The 20704-nt window shown below is 39.1% G+C and overlaps 2 protein-coding genes across 6 annotated transcripts in view; one reads left to right on the top strand and one right to left on the bottom strand.

Annotated features, from left to right (window-relative positions):
- The first annotated feature begins 783 nt into the window (after positions 1-783).
- Positions 784-2419, top strand: LOC129749327 (uncharacterized). The gene is made up of 4 exons (XM_055744266.1): positions 784-1059; positions 1795-1922; positions 2008-2174; positions 2243-2419. Exons 1-4 carry the CDS (start codon positions 897-899, stop codon positions 2295-2297), a joined length of 513 nt encoding a protein of 170 aa, XP_055600241.1. The 5' UTR covers positions 784-896; the 3' UTR covers positions 2298-2419.
- A 1145-nt stretch (positions 2420-3564) lies between these two features.
- Positions 3565-20704, bottom strand: part of LOC129747505 (copper-transporting ATPase 1) — a 108905-nt gene continuing 91765 nt past the window's right edge. For 4 of the 5 annotated variants that reach the window (XM_055741758.1, XM_055741759.1, XM_055741761.1 and 1 more), the window contains 2 exons: positions 4864-5093; positions 3565-4209 (listed from right to left, as the gene is read on the bottom strand). In XM_055741758.1, coding sequence (XP_055597733.1) covers positions 4059-4209; positions 4864-5093 — 381 coding nt within the window. In that variant the 3' untranslated portion in view covers positions 3565-4058. Of the gene's footprint in view, positions 4210-4289; positions 4720-4863; positions 5094-20704 lie in introns of all 5 variants that reach the window. The other variant, XR_008737515.1, reaches the window with a different exon arrangement.

Raw genomic sequence — 20704 nt, 5'->3', positions numbered from 1 at the left:
AAAATGACAAAAATGACAAAAATGACAAAAATGACAAAAATGACAAAAATGACAAAAATGACAAAAATGACAAAAATGACAAAAATGACAAAAATGACAAAAATGACAAAAGTGACAAAAGTGACAAAAATGACAAAAATAACAAAAATGACAAAAATGACAAAAAGAAAAAAAAGCACAAATATCACAAAAATTACAAAAATCACAAAAATGACAAAAATGACAAAAATGACAAAAATGACAAAAATGACAAAAAAGACTACATGACAAATTATACTCAAAGGACAAAAAAGGATTCAAATAAGAAATTTAATAATTTTACGCTTCCCTTCACGTGTTTATCACGTCTTGATAATTTATTTAATTTTTTCTGCAAGATTTTGTTTATTTTCATGTTTTTCATTGTGTTTGATGTTTTTTAAGTGTTTTTTCTTTAAAAAGGGCTCACTGTTTATCAATTTTTTCACATGAATGACCATTTTTCTTAGAAATACATCCAAATTCAGACGTTTTATGCGTTTTCAATTAATTCATGTTTCGAATTTACAAAAAAACATTTTCACAACAATCATGGCTGAATCAGATGAAATCTAGGCCTGATTTTTTTTTTGTTTAAAATAATTTGCATTGTCATTTTTAGAATTTAAAATATTAATTTTCGCAGCCACCCTGATTTGAAATCAAATTCCTATTTGATGTTTTTTCTTGGTGTAAAAGTCAACTGTGGCAAAAATAGCTGGTGCTAACGGCTGCACTTGTTGCATTTTCGCGCGATTTCCAAAACATTGTCAAATTGTGTATTTTAAAATTTAAAATCAAATTTAAGTTATAAGTTATAAAACCGGAAGTAATCCTATCCCATTCGTTTCGGTGATCCCTTACTTCTACCGTCGATTATGTGTGACACACTGATGATGACCATGGACTTCAACTGCAGTCGTAAACGGTTGCGGTCTGCCGACGGAGAGGAGGATGGCCCATTTGCATTGCAGAGAAAGATGTTCATCAGCCAGCAACGGATCGACCAACAGGACCAGCGGAAGATGCGCCAAATTGAACGTAAGTGTTTTATCATCGGAAATTTGGGAATTACATGTTCTATTTTTCAATGTATTCACCTATGGCTCGGTTAAAATTTTAAATTTTTATAAGGTCGGATAACAAAGCATGGTCTAAATTTTTTAGTACAAACATTAAGGCTTAAATATTATCTAAAATTCTTGAATATTTTACAAAAGGATAAAAGAATCTTTAATCAAAAACCAAAATATGAACCGTTTAGCATCTATTTAGGTTTTCAAAATCTGAATTCTCTGATGCTGGAAATTTCATAAACTGGAAATTTCAACGATATATGAACTGAGTTCCAAATTTAGTACTTTACCACATCGAATCCTTAATGTTTCTTAACTCAAAAAATGATGGCTTTGCAATCCTGATATTGGATTCTAACATAATAGGTACGGGGTTTTGGTCAAGATGTCTAAATATAACATTCCGAATTCCGGAGATGAACTCTAGACTTACCTAGAGGCGAACCATCCCATCCTGTGGCTGAAAACCTCTCAAATAAATAGAAAAAAAAACTCTAGACTTATTTTTATGTTTGTAAAATTGCATGCAAATATTCTACTTAAAATAGTTCATGAACGATGTTTGTGTGATGGTGGTTGCTCTGCATGTCAATAACAATATTCTCATTTTATTAAAAATATTCTTACTCTAACATAAGATTAAGGAATGTGTTTTAAATCGAGATTTGATTTCAAATACGTACCCAATTCGAATCAACAGAAAAAACGCTCAACATGCTGTTTCTCGGGGCAAAAACAAACCAGAAGCTCACTCAGACCTGCCAGCGAGAATGCCTGAGACACGTGCGTTTATTAGGTGGTGGCGAATGTCAATTCGATACTCACAGTGTAAGTATTCTTAAAAGTGTTACTTCACGGTTAAATAATTCTTCTCATTAACGTTATGTTTCAATTATTTCGAATAAATTTACAGTGTCCAGCTTGGATAGAAAAGCAACCGGACCGGAAGTGTCGGGTCTGCGATCGGATGTCTCTAGTGCACGCCGAGTGCACCAACTGCAATCTGGAACTGTGCGAACACTGCGGGATCAGCTGCGGTCACTGTCCGGATAAGATCTGTATGAGCTGCGTCAATTTGTTGTAAGTATATTAAGGATTTTAATAAAGTTAAAACATGAACTTCATTTGATTCCTCCATTTCTCAACAGTAACTGTCAAAATATGGATATCCCCTGCTGTGAGCGTTGCAAAATATTCAATTGATAAGTCAAACAGCTACGAAAACCACTGAAAAAACTAGATTGTAAGCATGTTTTCCTTAATTTTAATTTAAGATTTCGATTCAAAATCTACTGTTATTATGTGAGTGTTTTCAGAACTGATGACGGTGTTGCAATATTATGTAATTAAGAAATAAACTTTTTGAACAATTGATGTTTTTAACGGTGTATAGTTATTTGAGAACTTCCCTTATTAGAAATCATACTACTAAACAATCTGAATCTGAGACCATAATTTAAAATCTAAATCTGAAATCTGATTCTGAAATCTGAATCTGAAATCTGAATCTGAAATCTGAATCTGAAACCTGAATCTGAAATCTGAATCTGAATCTGAAATCTGAATCTGAATCTGAAATCTGAATCTGAAAGCTGAATCTGAAATCTGAATCTGAATCTAAAATATTCTGAATCTGAAATCTGAATCTGAAATCTGAAATCTGAATCTGAAATCTGAATCTGAAATCTGAATCTGAAATCTGAATCTGAAATCTGAAATCTGAAACTGAAATCTTTTGTGAAATCAGAATCTAAATCTGGAATCTAAATCTAAACTTTGAATCTGAAATCAAAATCTAAAATCTGAATCTACATCTGAAATCTGAATATGAAATCTGAATCTGAAATCTGAATCTGAAATCTGAATCTGAAACCTGAATCTGAACTCTGAATCTGAAATCTGAATCTGAAATCTGAATCTGAAATCTGAATCTGAAATCTGAAATCTGAAACTTAAATCTGAATCTGAAATCTGAATCTGAATCTGAAATCTGATTCCGAAAACTGAATCTGAAATCTGAATCTGAAATCTGAATCTGAAATCTGAAATCTGAATCTGAAATCTGAAATCTTAATCTGAATCTGAAATCAGAATCTGTATCGAAAATCTGAATCTGGAGTCCGAATCTGAATCTAAAATCTGAAATGTATTCCTGAATGTGAATCTGAAATATGAATTTGAAATCTAATTCTGGAATCTGATATCTGAATCTGAATCTTAAAATTTGAATCTGAAATCTGAATCTGAAATCTGGATCTGACAGCTGAATCCGAAATCTTGGTCTTTATTCTGACTTTGAATTTGAATTTTGGTTTTAAAATCTTAGTTTTAAACTGAATTTGGAATTCGATTTCTGAATCTTCTATTTGAATCATCCGCTGAAGATTTAGAAGTTTTTGATGAGGTGAGAAGGAATTTCTTTCGACGAAATACAAATTTATGTTTATTTTCAATAGAAATCTGTATTTACATAAGTTTTTTTTATTTATAAACTATCTATTCACATCTTACTTTCCTTCAACTGATAAATAATTCGGCTTGCTCGTTTTGTGCCCGTCGTTCAAATAAGTACTTTAAAAAAACCTCGAAAAAATACAATCTAAATTATCGAAAAACTAATAATACACTTAAACAAAAATCATCTTTTTCTGCCTCAACTTTTTTGCAGTTTACTTGCAAGACAATATCACAAAATAATTCACTGAATGGTTTGTTTTAGTCCTTACATAAAAAATGAAAAAATTGAATAATTACTCAAAGTGAGGAGAATCAACTTAAAAAAAATTTTTTTGATCAGCAATTATGGCTGCCTTCCGGTTGAGAGTTTCCAATCATCATTAATTTTTTTAAGGAACTTCCCAACCGAAACAAATGCTGAACGGAGATTTGCTTTTTGGTAGTTTAACCAGCTTTCAATGCTTTCGGATGGCGGTAAATTTCTGGTAAGTAACGGTTTTTTCGATTTTACAGTTCCTTCAGTTCGGTTGCGTCTTTATACACCGAATTGGTTGATTTAACTATTTTCACCTGGTAATCATCCTCGTCAATCAGGGCACTGGAAGCCAGAAGCCGATCGTCGTTGCTATCCTTGACGGCATTTCCACGACCGAACAACCTTTTGATGACGTGGTTTTTCGAAGAGATGAAAATAATTGCGATTAGTATAGGAAAGTTTCGAGTTGGAATAGTACGAACATTTTTTTTTAAATACCTTGATGATTGTTAAGTCGAAATCATAATTGTGAAAGCATGCTTTTTAGAAGGAAAACTTAAAAAGGTGCATTTTGGTAGTGCATTTATTTATTTGGTTAATTCGCTTTATTTTTTAACTTTTAATAAATGGAATACTGACATTCTTTAAACCTACTTATTCCAATCAAAATACTTGAAGAAATTTAAATGAAAAGCCCTGAACTAAATATAAACTTTCCTAATAGTGGAGAAATGGAGCATGGCGCTCGCTTATCTTGTTAATACACAGTTTTAGTAAACGGTTCGACTAGTTCCTATTGGTTAGTAACGCAATAACTCGTGTTAAGAATTTGATTTTCTTAAAACTATAATGTAACGTTATTTGTTAAGGTGAGGGGCAGTGCTTCAATTATTCAGAGGTGCTCTGAGAAAACTGAAATAAACAAAAACGAAATAAAGATTAAGTTAAACAACTCGAAACAAAACAGAAAGGAGCCCTTTAAACAAAAAAAGCAGACACCGAAATACCACACGGCAACGATAAATCAAGCTTCAACACCGCACTACATCTCCATACTTAGCCAAGGTAGAGCTGGTCGAACGGCCAAAGTTAGGCCGTGGGATGTCATCGAGGCCCCGGTGGATGGAAACCGTTTCCGGATCCATGAGAGCTCCTGCTTGGACCAGGGCTGTGTATTCGGCCGTTTGGAGGGCCGCCTTTGTGGGCTTCCGGTACAGTTTCAGCATCAACGAGGAACACACCACCGACACCGAGCTCAGGGCCATTGCTGCCGATGCCATCCAGGGCTGCGGAAAGGAAAAAGATCAATGTAAGACATGTTGGGTTGTAGAACGTATTGAACCAAGATTTCATCTTCCAAGAGAATAAGAAGGAAGAAACATTGAACAATAGTTTGGTTACTGGCGAAAAAAATTTGCTGTTGGCCGTGCTTTGAAAGCACTTGAAGCAAGATTTTTTTTTTTTTTTCATTTGAACCATCCCAAACAACTACAAGTTCCTTAGAATGTTAAACAGCCTTCAAAACTTGTCAGCCTTTGAGGGCGGTTTAAGCCATTTACAACATATCTGTGGAGGTTTTGGTAGCCTATAAAGAATACTACACAACTCCTTGATGAAGAAATTGAATGTTTTGGAGTAGTGAAGACAGGGGTACTTTTTACAGGGTATGGGGTAGGTTTTTTGTCTATTTTGTTGAAATTTTGTCTGCGGGAGTTTAAATGTGCCAAAAAGAATTTTTGTTCATCGAGAAGTCACTCAACGCTCTATCCAATTTTGTTTTTCTTTTTTCTGGGATTCCCCTGGATAGTCAGGAGCCGCTTGTTAGCGACAATATCCGCGCACTGTAACCGACGAATTTACTGGGAAATTTATGGTTCCCGTAATTGATAGTCTCAGAAAACTTTGGGCTTAACTTGGGACTTAGCTTTGTGAAATTTCGGTTCGACTAATTAAAAACGCGTGGTTTTAGAGTGACAATTATAATTCAAGAGTTCTTGTACAAAATTTGTGTGTTGTATTTATACCTTCTTGGTTTGGAACACACCACGCGCAGTTCGGACCAGCACTACGCGCACCAGCCCATCTTCGCCTTTGATCGTTTCGTCTACTCGGCCGAGGTTCCATTGGTACGTGAGTAGATTGTCGTGTCGCAGAAGGACGAGATTTCCCACGTCGACATTTTTGACCGCCTGTCGCCATTTGGATCGCTGTTGAAGTTGGCTAACGTAATCTCTGGACCAGCGCTTCCAGAGTTGTTGTTGGAATCGACGTGTTTCTTGTAGTCTAGTCAGCCTTTTCACCGGTTCTGCTATTTCGGGCTCGGGGATTGAGAACAATGGTTCCCCAATGATGAAATGTCCTGGCGTCATCACTTCAAGGTCGTCGGGGTGGTCTGTGAGGGGGATGAGAGGCCGAGAGTTGAGGGTACCTTCTATCTGGCCTACAGCTTTCGAGAACTCATCGTAGGTGTACGATCGTCCTCCGAATATGCGACGGAAATGGTATTTGAATGACTTAACCCCCGCCTCCCACAGTCCACCAAAATGTGGGGATCTAGCCGGAATGAAGTGGAACGAGATGCCCGAATCAAGACAATAGTTGTTCCATTGATTCGTGCGGAACTGCTGCAGGTACTGCTGACGAATTGCTTTCATTTCGGAGTTAGCGCCGACGAAGGTTGTTGCATTGTCGCAATGCAATTCGAGTAACCGACCGCGGCGACCCACGAACCGTTTGATCGCATTTATACACGCAGACGACGTTAGGTTCGGAACGACTTCGAAATGGACTGCCTTAACCGAAAGGCAAACGAATACCGCGACATACATTTTTAGGCTTGCCCCCCTCCCGTACAACGGACGAACGTTAAATGGCCCGCAGTAGTCAAGACCACATCTGGAAAATACTCGAGCTGGAGTAAGTCGCACTGCCGGTAGAGGACCCATTTGTTGGTGTGCTGGTGTAGGTCGACAGCGAAAACAAGTCACGCAATTTCTGACTATCTTGCGGACTAGGATTCGGCCTTGCAAGGGCCAAAAGCGCTGTCTCATCGTTGCGAGTAGGAGAGATGGTCCTGAGTGAGCAGTTTGCAGATGCAATGATCGTGCCAGCAGCAAACTTAGTTTTCCGTTGGCTGGGAGAATGTATGGGTGTTTGGAATCGAACGATTTGTTCAAATTGCGCAATCGACCGTCCAAACGTAAAAATCCTTCGCTGAAAGGATATCAGCTGGGTTGACATCGGTGCGAATGTGTCTCCACTGGGAGTTTTTTGTTGACCGCTGAATTTCGGCAATTCCGTACCCTAGGCTGTAATGGGTCACGGCGACGGCGTGCATTACTGTGTTTATGGAAGTTGAAGGTTTGGAAACAGACCCTAAACTAACATAAACCTGAGAGGGCGGTTGCACGTAGCCTTATTCGATATGAGATCATAGAAAATAAATTAAAATGTGATTCAATATCGTATACTTTTTCTTTGATGATCCATGTTGATAAGGTGAATGGGAGTTGAAACACTTGCCCTCCCTTCCGTTGGACAACAACAGCATTGCGCAGTGGAAATATCACAATTTGTTGTTTTAATGTTGATATTTCCACTTTTCCATTATGCGCAAGTTAGATTAGAATAGACAGTATTGTAAATGAATGATACCTGCCAAAATTAGATAGGCAATATAATTGTACAAGAATTAGATGGATGAGGATGTTAACAATTGGCATGGTTAGGTATTCAATGTTCAATGTGCTACTAGGCAAGGTAAAGTAACAGTTTCCTTCTCTTCAATGCTCTAGTAAGTGTGCATTTGCGGTGTATGAATTTCGAAGGCTTATTCTTAAATCAAGCATTTTACAAGAACTAGAGGCTTATTGGATTAAGGTGCTGTTTAGATAGTTTTCTGTCAAAATATTTCCTTTGCGTTTCAAAACTTTTTGATAGAATTGTATATTTTTTGGTTAGGTATGAAATTCAAATAATGAAGTAAAAGATAGATGATAGCACAGCAAAATAATATTAGAGATTTATAAATAGGAGTGTAATTTATTTCATCTGAAAAAGATTGAAGAAAGTTGTTCTGTGAAGTTGAAATGTTCGAGATTTTAGAAGAACAGCATAGTTCTTTCTCGTTTTAATACTTTTTTATTGTAGTTCGATCTTATAGCTTGATTAGGTTTGAAATTCAAATAAGGAATGTAGAAGATAGAAGGTATGATTCTGATAAACAAGAACCTACTCGTCCAGGAAAATAATATCGGGGTTTTAAAAATTGACATTCATTTTAACCAAACCAAAGATTGAGGAAAGTTGTTTGAGAAGTTGTTCCAAATTAGCAATGAGGTTTTAGAAGAACAGCATCGCCATTTGCATTATGGTTTAAATTCTGTTATTTTGATAAGTCAATGATAGTACAAAAGATATTGAACATGCAATTCATAGTTGTATCTCTATATTATTTTTTAATTTCCAAAACATTTGGTACAATTATTATTTGTGTTTAGCGAAATTCTATTAATTGCTGCATTGAGAGATAGCTTCTTATCTAGATGTTTTGTTCTGAATTCGAAAAATATGTTTTCTAGTCAATCTAAAACGATAATAAATTCAAAGTTATTGCATCGAGTAAGGTTAGGTGGCAGGTAGGGATAACTCAACTACGGTAAGATAGTGAACCCTTCTGACAATGATATCGAGACGTAAGCATATGATAACTTTTGCTACCATACTGTTACTGCTCGGTTGAATTGGAAGTTGGGTTAACTCGAAGCTCATGTAGGGCCCAATTGTCCCAGTCCGTCGAGCACTATCTTAACGCTTCCCTAAACTGGTGCTTCAGAATCCTCGGGCTCTGTTGCCGCTATCCTACTCTAAGCTATTCTAATCTCATGTAAATTTTCCTCTTCTGTCCCCCGATCTGTTTTTCCTTTCCGGGTCAGCCAGGTAGCTCATAAACCCATACAAAAAAAAAAAAAAAGACCGCTGAATTTCGGCAATTCGATTCGATACGAAGGGCTTCCAATCTGGGGGTGGAGATCGAATCCAGTGTAGCACGACAGTTGAGTCGGACCAAAACACCGTTGGTCCATCGAATTCTGTTGTTGTCCGTAGTTTTTCCATCATCTGGCTGGCTAGAACTGCCGCACACAGCTCAAGTCTCGAAATGGTCAGATTACGAAGAGGTGCGCCGCGAGACTGAGCGATCAACAGCTGGCTATGAGAACGATCATCTGATCCCTTGCTTACCACATACAAACAGCATCCATAGGCGCGTTCCGACGCATCACAGAAACAATGCAATGTGTACTTATTATCGACGTTAGCCAAAACACGACGGGGGATGGAGAGACGTTGGATATCTTGTATCCCAACACGAAATTCATTCCACCAGGAGCGATCGTCTTCGGAAAGTGGAGCATCCCACTCGACACTTGCAGCCCATAGCCGTTGCACGAACACTTTACAGCTGACTACTACAGGCCCGACGAGACCCATGGGGTCATACAATTGCGACATTTCGGATACTACCACACGTTTCGTTACTGGGTTGGCGGTACACAAGAAGGGAATTTTGAAACTGAATGTATCTGTTTCGGGGTTCCACAAAAGGCCAAGAGTTTTTGTTGTTGTTGTGGACCGACTGATCTCGGTCTGCGACGAATGATTCCAAAGTTCTTCGGGGACATATTCGAGAACCTTTGGATGATTGCTACACCACTTGCGCAAAGTAAAACCAGCTTTTTTCAGCATCTCCACAAGTTGACGACAGGCTTCGGTTGTTTCGGCTAAACCATCATATCCAGCTAATGTATCATCCACGTACGTTCGATGCTTTACAATTGAGGAGGCGAGGGGGTCATGATGATAATCGGCGGCAAGCTGGTTGAGTACGCGCGCAGCATGATACGGTGAACTGGCTAGACCGTATGTTACAGTCTTGATTTGGTAGACTTGGAGGGGTAAGGAGGGATCTTTTCGCCAAATGATCTGTTGATATTTTCTTTTGTCTGGATGCACCCATACTTGGCGAAACATTTTTTCTATGTCTGCTGTAAAGACATACTTCGGCTTTCGAAAGTTGACAACTGTAGATAGAAGAGCCCTTTGTACCGTCGGGCCTGTGTGGAGAACGTCGTTCAGGGACAGCTGACCCGATGCCTTGCAGCTGGCATCGAACACGACTCGTGTTTTGGTGGTGGTATTATCAGGGCGTCGCACTGCATGGTGCGGATGAAAGAACTGCGGGCCCGCGACGCGACGGCACACTTCCATATGGCCCAACATCACATACTCCTGCATAAACTTCTCGTAATCTTCTCGCAATAGCTGATCAGCTGACAGCCTCTTCTCCAATAGCAAAAAACGACGAACAGCTTTGCTGTATGAGTCACCCAACAATGGAACTAGTTCTTCGCGAAGAGGTAGTCGAACCACATATCGGCCGTCGTTACTCTGCGAAAACGTTTTTTCGAAGTGCGTTTCTACCTCCTTTTCATCCGCGGTTAACGCATTTCCGACGTCGAAATTGTCCACTTGCCAAAAGCGTTCGAGTTGTTCGTTTAAGTCCGGTGGCTGCATTATGGCGGTGTTGCATATCGAGGTGTTCACGGATTGGGAAATCGATTTTCCGGAAACTACATACCCCAGAACTGTGCGCTGTAACAATGGCAGTCCGTCGCCTAGGAGGATTTGGTGTGATTCGAGAAGCGAGAAGAACAGTTCAGCGCCAATTAATAGATCGATTCCGTGGGTAATATTGAATTTCGGATCAGCAAGAGAAATGTTGCGAGGAATTTTCCAGTCAGAAATATTAACGTTTCGACTGGGCAAACAAACCGTTAGTTTTGCAAAACGAGACAGTCGAGTGTAAATTCGGTTTGATTAAAACGAGAAGTGATTTTTGCATGCACTTTGTAATGGACATTAACTGTTGCTTGTCCGATACCGCAGATGGGTAAGTTAATTTTGTTGCGCTTCAAATCCAAACGTTGGCATAACGATTCGGATATAAAATTTGATTGCGATCCACTATCGAGCAAAGCGCGTGCGAGATGATAATTACCGTGGCGATCCAATATTCGCACCAGAGCGGTAGATAGGAATAAGGTGGCATTTTCCGGAGAAGTGACTTGTGTGAGTGATGTGGGCTGTTCTTGGGGTGGTTCATTTTCGAATGACGACGAATATTGCTGCGACGCGAGAGGAGGGCATTCGACAACCTGCTCTCCCGACCGTGAGAGCAACCCAAACGACGATTCACCACTCGATCGGGTGTGGGTAACCGGCGACGACGAATTTGACGGACACGATCGCACCACCGGCGGTGCTCGCGATACCGAGAACGATTGTGCTGATGATGTGTTGGTAGTCGCAGCAGTCGATACAGCTATGCAGGTTTGTGGAGTCTCACTTTCACTTACTTCTTCAGAAGTTGTGCCATTAAAGTTTCGAGGAGGGAGATGAAGCAATGTATGATGTTTCTTGGCACAACTTCTACACACACTACTGCGACAGTCTTTCGCTAAGTGCCCACTTCTCAAGCAATTGATACAAAGACGATGGGTTTTGATAAAGTTTAGGCGAGAGTTCGGAGTAAGCTTGAGAAAAGTGGGGCACTGCGAGAGTTGATGTGCCTGCTTACAACTTAGGCACTTCACAACATTTTCCGATACGACATGAGATGCAGAGGATTTTCCTCTAGTGTTCTTCATTTGCACACTTGTGTTCGTGTTGGTTAACACTTTACACTTTTGGAGCATTCGAGACCTCTTATGGATGAACTCATACAACTGGGAGTAAGTGGGAGATTCCTGTTCTTGGCACTGTGTTTCCCACTCCATAAGGGACTTTTCATCGAGTAAGGTACTCAAATGCTCAACGAGGAATGAGTTCCAGTGTTCACTAGACTGCTCCAACTTATCGAGAATTCCCACGTGTCGGTTGAACTCATCAGCTAGTTCAGCCAACCCAACTGCAGATTCCCGCCTAATTGAGGGGATTTTCAAAATGGCTGACATATGACGCTTGATGAGAAAGTTTTTGTTCTCGTATCGATCACAAATAGCTTTCCAATGGATCGCGTAATTGTCGGCAGAGATCGCAATTGAGGAAATGATACGAGAGGCTTCACCCTTCAAAGAACCACGCAAATAGTGCAATTTTTGCACTGGAGAGATCAAATTGTTCATGTGAATCACTGATTTGAAAAGATCTCTGAACTCGATCCATTCTTCGGGATTTCCGTGGAATTCAGGGAGTTTTAGTTCAGGAAGTTTCACAGAAAGAGTGGGGTTCACAGGGGGCACGACACTTTCGGGAATTCTTCGGCTAAGGACAGGTGATGCAGATCTCGGAATTTTACCATTTAGCGAGGCTTTCAGCTCATAGTACAGAGTCTGAAACGTTTGTCGAGATTCTGCGAACACTTCTTCTTCACCTTCCATTAGCTCGATTTCTTCTTGGACGCTTTCGAAGCGATCCCATAGCTCATCCAAACGCTCGATTCGCACTGGAACTTGAATTGCTTGTTCCACAACGTAATTGGAGTCAAACTCCTGGATCAATTTAGCAGATCCCAGAATATTATTTCTTCTACGAATCAGCGTTTCTAATGGCAACGTATTCTTTTTCACGACTTTCTTTGACGGAGCCATTTTGTGAGCCAATATCACTCTATTAACCACTTTTTTCTCGAAATTTCACAATTTTACAGTGGCAGCAACACTAAGCTGGATTCTTGCAATCCAATCGCGAATTTTGTAACGGTATCGAATAAAGAACTAGCACCGACGACAATTGGTAAGATCGGGCTAGGATTATGAGGAACCGTAACTTCACTACACGTGGTTGCTCTTCCAGCACAATTTTAGGGAATTTCTTCCCGGGTTTCGGCACCAGAATGTTAGCGACAATATCCGCGCACTGTAACCGACGAATTTACTGGGAAATTTATGGTTCCCGTAATTGAAAGTCTCAGAAAACTTTGGGCTTAACTTGGGACTTAGCTTGGTGAAATTTCGGTTCGACTAATTAAAAACGCGTGGTTTTAGAGTGACAATTATAATTCAAGAGTTCTTGTAAAAAATTTGTGTGTTGTATTTATACCTTCTTGGTTTGTATGTATTTGTGTTTTGTGTAGAGTTACAAAAGATATAATGTATTGTGTTTTATGGGAGAAATAATTTGTATTTTGTAAGAACATATTCTGATGATCTCCGGAACAAAATTTGTTGCGAAGACACCGCTCGTTACCGTTCTGGTAGTAGGGACACTAGACAGCTGATGCGTATTCGAGAATGGATCGAACTATGCTGCAATACAGGCTCTCCAGGCAGTACACGTCCTTGAATTCCTTGGCCACTCGAAATAAAAATCCGAGGCTTCAAGAAGCTTCATCGACAACGTAGTTCGTATGTGTTTTGAATTCCAGCTTACGGTCGAGTATTACGCCCAAATCATTGATGTGGCCCACCCGCGCAATGGACTCATCTCCTAAGAAGTACTCCGCACAAAAAGGCTGCCGTCTTCGAGAGAAACTGATGACTGCATATTAACTATGATTCAGAGGCAGGCAGTTGATATCGCACCCCTGCACTATGCGAAAAGATTGAACTGGTTTTGCAAAAAATCAATGTCGTCCTGACCGTTTATGGTGTAGAACAGTTTAAGATCATCAGCATAACAAAGTTTTGGGTAGTCGAGGAGTAAGAACACATGTTACCTAGTGGATCGATTTCCCTTTATTTTTAAAGTTGCGAATTTACCGCAAGCACTTATGCGCCAACCGCTAATGGGGATGTGCTAGCGGACCAGTGAATTTGCCCGGACTCTTACCCCAGGGGGGGACAGTTTTTATTTTCGCGCTCTAAAAAGGGAAGAAGCGAATTGGCAATATCGTTGGGAATCAAGATCGGCTCTTTGAAAATTCGTGTAAGCGCATCTCAATCCCAAAGACTTCGAGAATGTCCAAAAAGTAAAATGACTTACCAACGTATTGCCAAGTTCCGTCCTCCGGGTGTCCACACATAGGTCGTCGTAGTAGCCTCCACTGGTTCCACGACTAGTTGGTTTCCTGCGTGTGATTCCACTTTTCACTTTCCAAACTTCCGTGATCTATTTTCTTGAGCTTTTCGCGCTCAACATACGACAACCAAATTCAAGTTAGTTGATCAATTGCTACGACCGACTTTCAACCGACAATTTTTCAAGTATATACTACGCTTTATTCACGACTGGCTTCTCGTAAGGTTCAAGGAATAGAGAGCATATTAAAGTCTTCCTTGTTTTCAAGAAAACTTCCCCAACCGCTTCCCCTAGGAGGTTTTCCTAAAACCGTCCGCATAGACAATGCAAAAATACCGAGAGAGTAATTTCACCATTCTTTGGGGAACGCAGCCGGCCATACGTTAGTTAGCCATTCCACTTTAAGGACGCCCTCTCTATCTTAGGTCAAGAAGCGCCGCTTACACTGAGTTTCCAAGAATCTCAAAGAGTTTCACTTATATTACTAACGATATTGCCAATAAACTTCGAGGGCATATTTTGCCACGCAACACACATCGTTAAAATAGATTAAGAAGATAGTTGGTCTTAGGTGACTACCTTGGGGCACACCGGAGGAGGCAAAGAACTGACTGGAGAGAATGTCTCCAGTGCGAACTGTCAATTTACGTCGCCAGTACCAATGGCGATATCGTGGTTCACCTTATCGAACGATGCTGACAAATCGGTATAAATGGCGTCAGTTTGAGACTTAGCAGCAAAACTTTCGTGTACGTATGAGGTGAAGGTCAACAGGTTAGTTGGCGTTGAGCGTTTGGGCATAAAACCGTGCTGATTGATTGAAAAATGTTGCTTACAGTACGAGAAAATCGGATCCATGGCGACTAATTCGAATAGTTTGGAGATTGCACATAAATCATAAATTCCTCTATAGTTGTTGATATCTCTCTGATCCCCCTTTTTATGGACCAGAAACATGTAAGCTTTCTTCCACAGTGAAGGGTATGTGGCTTTGTCAAGAGAAGCTTGAAAGATGGACTCACAGGAATCAGTGCTCTCTTTGCTCAAAAATTCTACCTTTTTAAACCGGTTAATGAAAACACAGGCATTAAACGTTTTAAAAAGGTAGATGCTACACCGTCCGGCCCAGTAGAGAGGGAGTTTTGAATTTTGGCGCTGCTTTAGATAAGACCGCAACCTCTACTACAATCGTGCTCATAGCCGAGTGGCGAAACATTCCTAACAGCACTCTCCACATGTTCTGGGGATGTTGAAGCAGTAGCAAAGGTACTCGAGAATTTTTGAGCAAAAAGAGCACTGATTCCGCTACCAGATTTCGCAGTGTTGCCATCCAGAAACATTTGAGTTGGAACATCACACAGATAAAAAAATGTAACCTTACATTACAAGTGATTTTACATTTTAACACCAGCGCTGGAAGAATATTGAAAAAGAGTATAGCATCTTGACCTTTACAAGGGAAATTACATGAAAATGCATGCTAAATCCAGCGCCAGCGTCAGTTTGTCAGTTTTGTTTTGTTTTTACTTCTGTTAGATTCTCGTCCCGTTCTGCGTCGGAAACTGTTGGCAGTTTTTTATTCAATAGAATTGTGTTTTCTAATTAGAGGTAAACAATTTTGAAAATAAGTGACATATAACATGTTAACACTGGTTTATGACATTTGCAGGAAACCGAAGCTGAGAAATTAGATGCCTGGAAATTTAACAATCTTTGGAGCTCCAACTGTGCAACAGCATATTTTCGCACCAGCCGTCGTTTTCGTCGGTGGAATCAGTGAAAACAAAACAGTGTTCGGGAGTATTTAAACCAAATGTAATTTTTTTTTCAATTCCATGTGTAAGTGTGTTTCAAGTGGAATAAAAAATTTTCTCTGCACAAAAAGTGTTTTTTGTTTTGATTCAGTAACCATCCCCTGTCTAATAAGATTCATGGGGTGAGATAGATCATGTAAACCTACATTCAACAACAGCATTGAATGCTGACGAAAATTTACATGAAACAACCAGTATTATCGCATGCAAATGGCCGATTCCTTTCTACCCATGTAGTTTCATGTAAATCTACGTTGATTTTTCTAAGTGTGCAGGTGCGACTACAAACAACATGGTGATATCCAGCCGTTCTAGTACTGTACGAAGATCTGACTGTCTACAGCCACCAAGGTGCGGTGTCGAAGATATACCACAAACCCAGCAGTAGACGAATTGCTCTAAGCGACAGGGCGTTCGAAGTTCTTTTAACGTGCAACCGATTTAGAGGTAAACGATAGCCTAAAGGGTGGGAAGACATCCCAGTGTGCACGACCCCTATGAAAGTGGGAGGTTTCTTTGTGATCGTAGTATTTATTCGACTAGCCTTATCGTTCTTGGCTCAAGCTTACTCTAAGGTGTTGTTTATTCTTCGATGATGAGTGAAATCCCCCGGGAGGAAAACCCTCAAGCCAAATCCGAGGTACAAGGCAGCAGGCTGGAGCCTTTAGGTGGTTGTTGCGCCGGAGCCACAGAAAGATCGTCGAGCTCGGAGCCATACAGTAAGTTGTTGAGTCAATGTTAAGGCGTCGACCCAAAGGAAGAGCGTCAAGCGGAGCCGAATAAGGTTTTAGACTCGGAGTCCAGGGGAGATCATCGAACCAAAGCTAAAAAATTGATTGAGCCGGAATTATTGAAGGTTGCTGGTCCAAAAGCCGCTGGAAGGTCTTCGATTCAGGAAACAAGATGGAATTCCATGTATGTAATTGCATGAAAGGCGTCCAGTAGCAAGAAAGTCTTCGAAAAAAGGCGCCAAGCAAATCACGGAAGGTCGAACAAGCCAGAAAGTCATCGAGAAAACAAAAAAAAGAGCATATGGCGAAGGTACGGTGTCGGATCGTAAACATTGAGGAAGTGTAACTTGTTAGTTACTATTAAAACTTCGATGAGAAGTCACCGAATGCATTGGTGAGACTGCAAATGCGTGTGTAGAAGAGGAATGTTGATATTCGTCGTAATGAAGCAATCAATGACGATGAATATCACCAGCATGACCAACACACGCATTGTCAGTAGACATTATCGTAGGATTCCAGAAGTAAATACCAACCCTAAGTATAAAAAATATTGAAGGAAGTTCACATATTTTTCTCTTCATTGTTATCGCCATCTAGAGATTGCGAACAAAAAAAGTCTTGGAATTACTTCATCGGGAACTTCGTTCGCCTCGATTTATTTTTATTCTGAAAAATTGTTTAAGCGCGAGTACCTAAGTGCTTAGCGAGAATCTCCTTTGCTTTCTTCCTCCTTTGATTCAAACTTTCAAACCCAACCAATGCCAAAAATGTAAGGCTTATAATTTCTTTGTGTTTTACTTCTCTTTCCACAAAAAATGCAACAGCAACCAGACGATTGCATCGCGACGACCAAAATTATGAAATTTTTGACCAACCGCATAGCATGGTCATTAGACCGCTGCAAAAAATGACTTTTTGCTCCCATATGTTTTTTCGATGCCTTTTGGGACACCAAGCAACAGTGTAAAATTTCAGATGAGTTGGTTGATTCCTGAGTTATCGCAACGCGTTTCAATTTTGTACAGAAATTTGTATGAAAGAAGAAATTTTTGCACATTAAATCTATCCGAAAATTAAAAAAAGCCTAAAATGAAGTGAGTCTTCAATTTTTGGTTTTGACTATTCATAAGCTTCAATTTTTGCTAACATGACACGCAGCTAAGTATTTCATGAAAAAAGTTAGGATCATTTCAATATTTAAAAATGGCAGACTTTGATTTCAAAGTAGTCGATGATTCATTTGAATTCAGCCACAGTATTTGAAATCAAAGTCTTTCATTTTTAAATATTGAAATGGTCATTCAAATACTGCCATCGACTACTTTGAAATTATAGTTTCATTCAGCTACTAGCTGACCCGGTGTGCATTGCTACACCTTGCAAAAATAAATGCTCCCCCATCTTTTCCAATTTTGTCCCACACTGCTTGAAGAAGGTAGGCAGATTTACCTGGCTCGAGTTTACATAAATTTCAAATTGAAAGAAAAAGATTTGCATGTTGAAATTTATTGCACATTGTACTTTATGGAAATAGAATTTTGAAAACCGATCAATAGCGTGAATCGAGACAGTTTTTGAGTATATTCCTAAAATTCTATATTAGGAGCACTTCCAGCCCCTGATTAGCTTAAGATGATGTATTTTTTGGAGTTAAAAAAGAGAAGCTATCGAAATTTGAAAAAACGATGAAAAGGATTTTTAATAAACATTTTCAAACAGCTTTTTTCACCATCCTCGCCTTCGAAGCAGTTTGAATATCTTTCCTTTTTCCGCCAAAATTATGTTAAAAAAATGTCATGCCATATGCCAAACTCGTGAACATGAGACATTATATATTGAAGTTTTCCCAAACAACACTTATCATGGTTTGAAAAATATCGATTTTATACAGTGCAAATTTTTTTTTTAACTAAATTTATTAAAGCAAAAAATATCAGTTACATCACTAAATAATTTCTCCACGTTTTTCAAATATTCAAAAATGTTGACAAAAACAAATTTCTTAGTTAACATTTGTCCCGTATATTAGGGCAAGTGTAAATGCAAAGCTTATTTTCAGATGCTTCAGAGTTAAAATGGATTTAATACGTATTTCTGTATGTTTGTTTTATCAAGTTCTATTGATATATCTGCAGTATTCCAGCAGTATAAATTTATGTTTGTTATTCCACTTTCAACGAATGCTGTTCAAAGCAAATGTCCTTCATTTACAAAGTCATTTAAGAATTTTAAATATCCGCTTCAGTTGCAACATTCGGAATATCCCTTCTGGTCTTTCCAACATATTGAATCATTTCGAAGATGAATTTCTTAAAAGTTAGACGTTTGCCCTTGCCCCACCGAGTAAGTTGACAGGAGGGAGCTCTCATTTTCATTTCTAAATTCGTTTCAGTTGTGTATTTGGGCCGAAGTAACAATTTTTAGAAGAAAACATATTTTTTTATTTTTTTGTAACAGAGAAAAGTTGAATGTTTGAACATGCTCTAGTGTTCCTTGAATGAAAATTTGGACAATCAAATTTTTAGACATCAAATGCTATATGGACAACAAATATGGAAGTATTTTTGCAAATCTTTCAATTGCTTTTGATTCGATTGATAAAATATCAATCCGTGTCACATCTAGGCGTCATTTATTTCCACGTGCTGTGTTCAACAAAAGTAGAAAAAACATATCTAGGTAGCATATCGCCCCCACATGCATAAGAAATATAGGTACATGGTTTAGAAACAGGCACCTGATTGTTAAATTTTTCCAGCGATCAATGAACAGTATGTTTTGGTTACTATCCACTTGCGACGACGCCGACGTTTGCTTGACCATAGAGACGAATAACAAACCCCTCAAAGAAAAGAAAATCTCTAAAAATGGATTCCATGACTTTTCAATTTCAGATCTTGGCAAAAATAATGTATAATGTTTTATTCGATCGGAAAAATGACAATCTGGATCACATCTAGGCGTCATTCATAACCATGTGCTGTACAAATGAGCTAGGAATCAAGTAGAAAAAAAAATCACATCAAGGCTTCATATCGCCGAAAAAATGCATGGTTGAGAAATACGCGCCAAAATATTCCCACTGATCAGTATTCTATGCCATGGTTACTATCCTCTAGCGACGTTGGCTCGCGACGCCTCGACCAAGGAGACGAAAAACAAACCGCCCAAAGGAAAAAAAATCTCGAGAAAATGGATGTCATGACTTTAATTTGTTTCGAAAAACTACAAATTTTGTATGGGAGCCCCCCCTCCCTTAAGTCGGATGGGGTTGTAACTATTATAGAAATCATCTCCGGCCCCAAAAACCCTCAGATGCCAATATTGACGATGATCGGTTCAGTAGTTTCCGAGTTTATAGGGGACAGACAGACAGACAAACATTCATTTTTATATATGGGCGGGATGCGACCAGACCGAACTAAACGCCATAAACTTGATTTCGAGAAAATCGAGTTCAAAGTTCACAGCCCTACCAATTGATACCATTTTATTAGATATCTCATTTAATCATTTTACCATCACATTTAGACTCTTATAAAGCCGTCGAGGCTATGGTCGATTTTTGATTACACAATAAGCCGAAAACTGAATTTTAATAGCGATATGTTTGCACCCAGTTCACTCTGGTCGAACCAAAATATTTAAAAAATTGCCATGTGCTAACATTTGCCTGGGTCATTTGTTCTAAACATAGGACCCTACTAATAGGCGCTTTACGAGCAGCACCCAACGAGTATGGCTGATGCTTGGAAAATGTTTTTTTTTTCATTGAGCCAGAGTGAACCGAGCCATACAAATTTCGCACTTTTGAAATCCGGAATATCTTTGAATGTTACTTACCGGTTGCGTTCTAAACGACAGTAAGCAATAAAATAAAGTATCTTTTATCGTTAAATGTTAAAAGTTCTAACATCCCCTTGAGTAAATTGGAAAACAAAACTCAAGGGATTCGGTTCAGTCTGGAGGAGCGAAATTTTAACAAATGGCTACAATCCGAAATATAAAGTTTTTAGCCACGGGAACGTTTTTTATCATTTTATTTATCAGATATTAATTTGTGGCGAGCCGAAGAACTGTTTTGAATCGAAAAAACCAACACACATAAGATTATTTCGCACAAAATCAGTTTTCATGACCGAAACAGACTTTTTGTCTTTATCTCTAAGGGTGCTCTCAGTTCACTTTGGGGCAACGCATTTTTGCCATTTCCACTGTCTGCATCATTGAAATTTTCTAATAAAATCAGAAAAAATAGGACAAATGTTCTGATTTTCATTGGACAGATAGTTAATCATGTTTTGCATCCGCTTCAATAGATAACTCATTTTT

Source organism: Uranotaenia lowii, chromosome 2 (genome assembly GCF_029784155.1).
Source record: "Uranotaenia lowii strain MFRU-FL chromosome 2, ASM2978415v1, whole genome shotgun sequence".
NCBI lineage: Eukaryota > Metazoa > Arthropoda > Insecta > Diptera > Culicidae > Uranotaenia > Uranotaenia lowii.
This window is presented reverse-complemented; position numbering and strand designations above follow the sequence as displayed.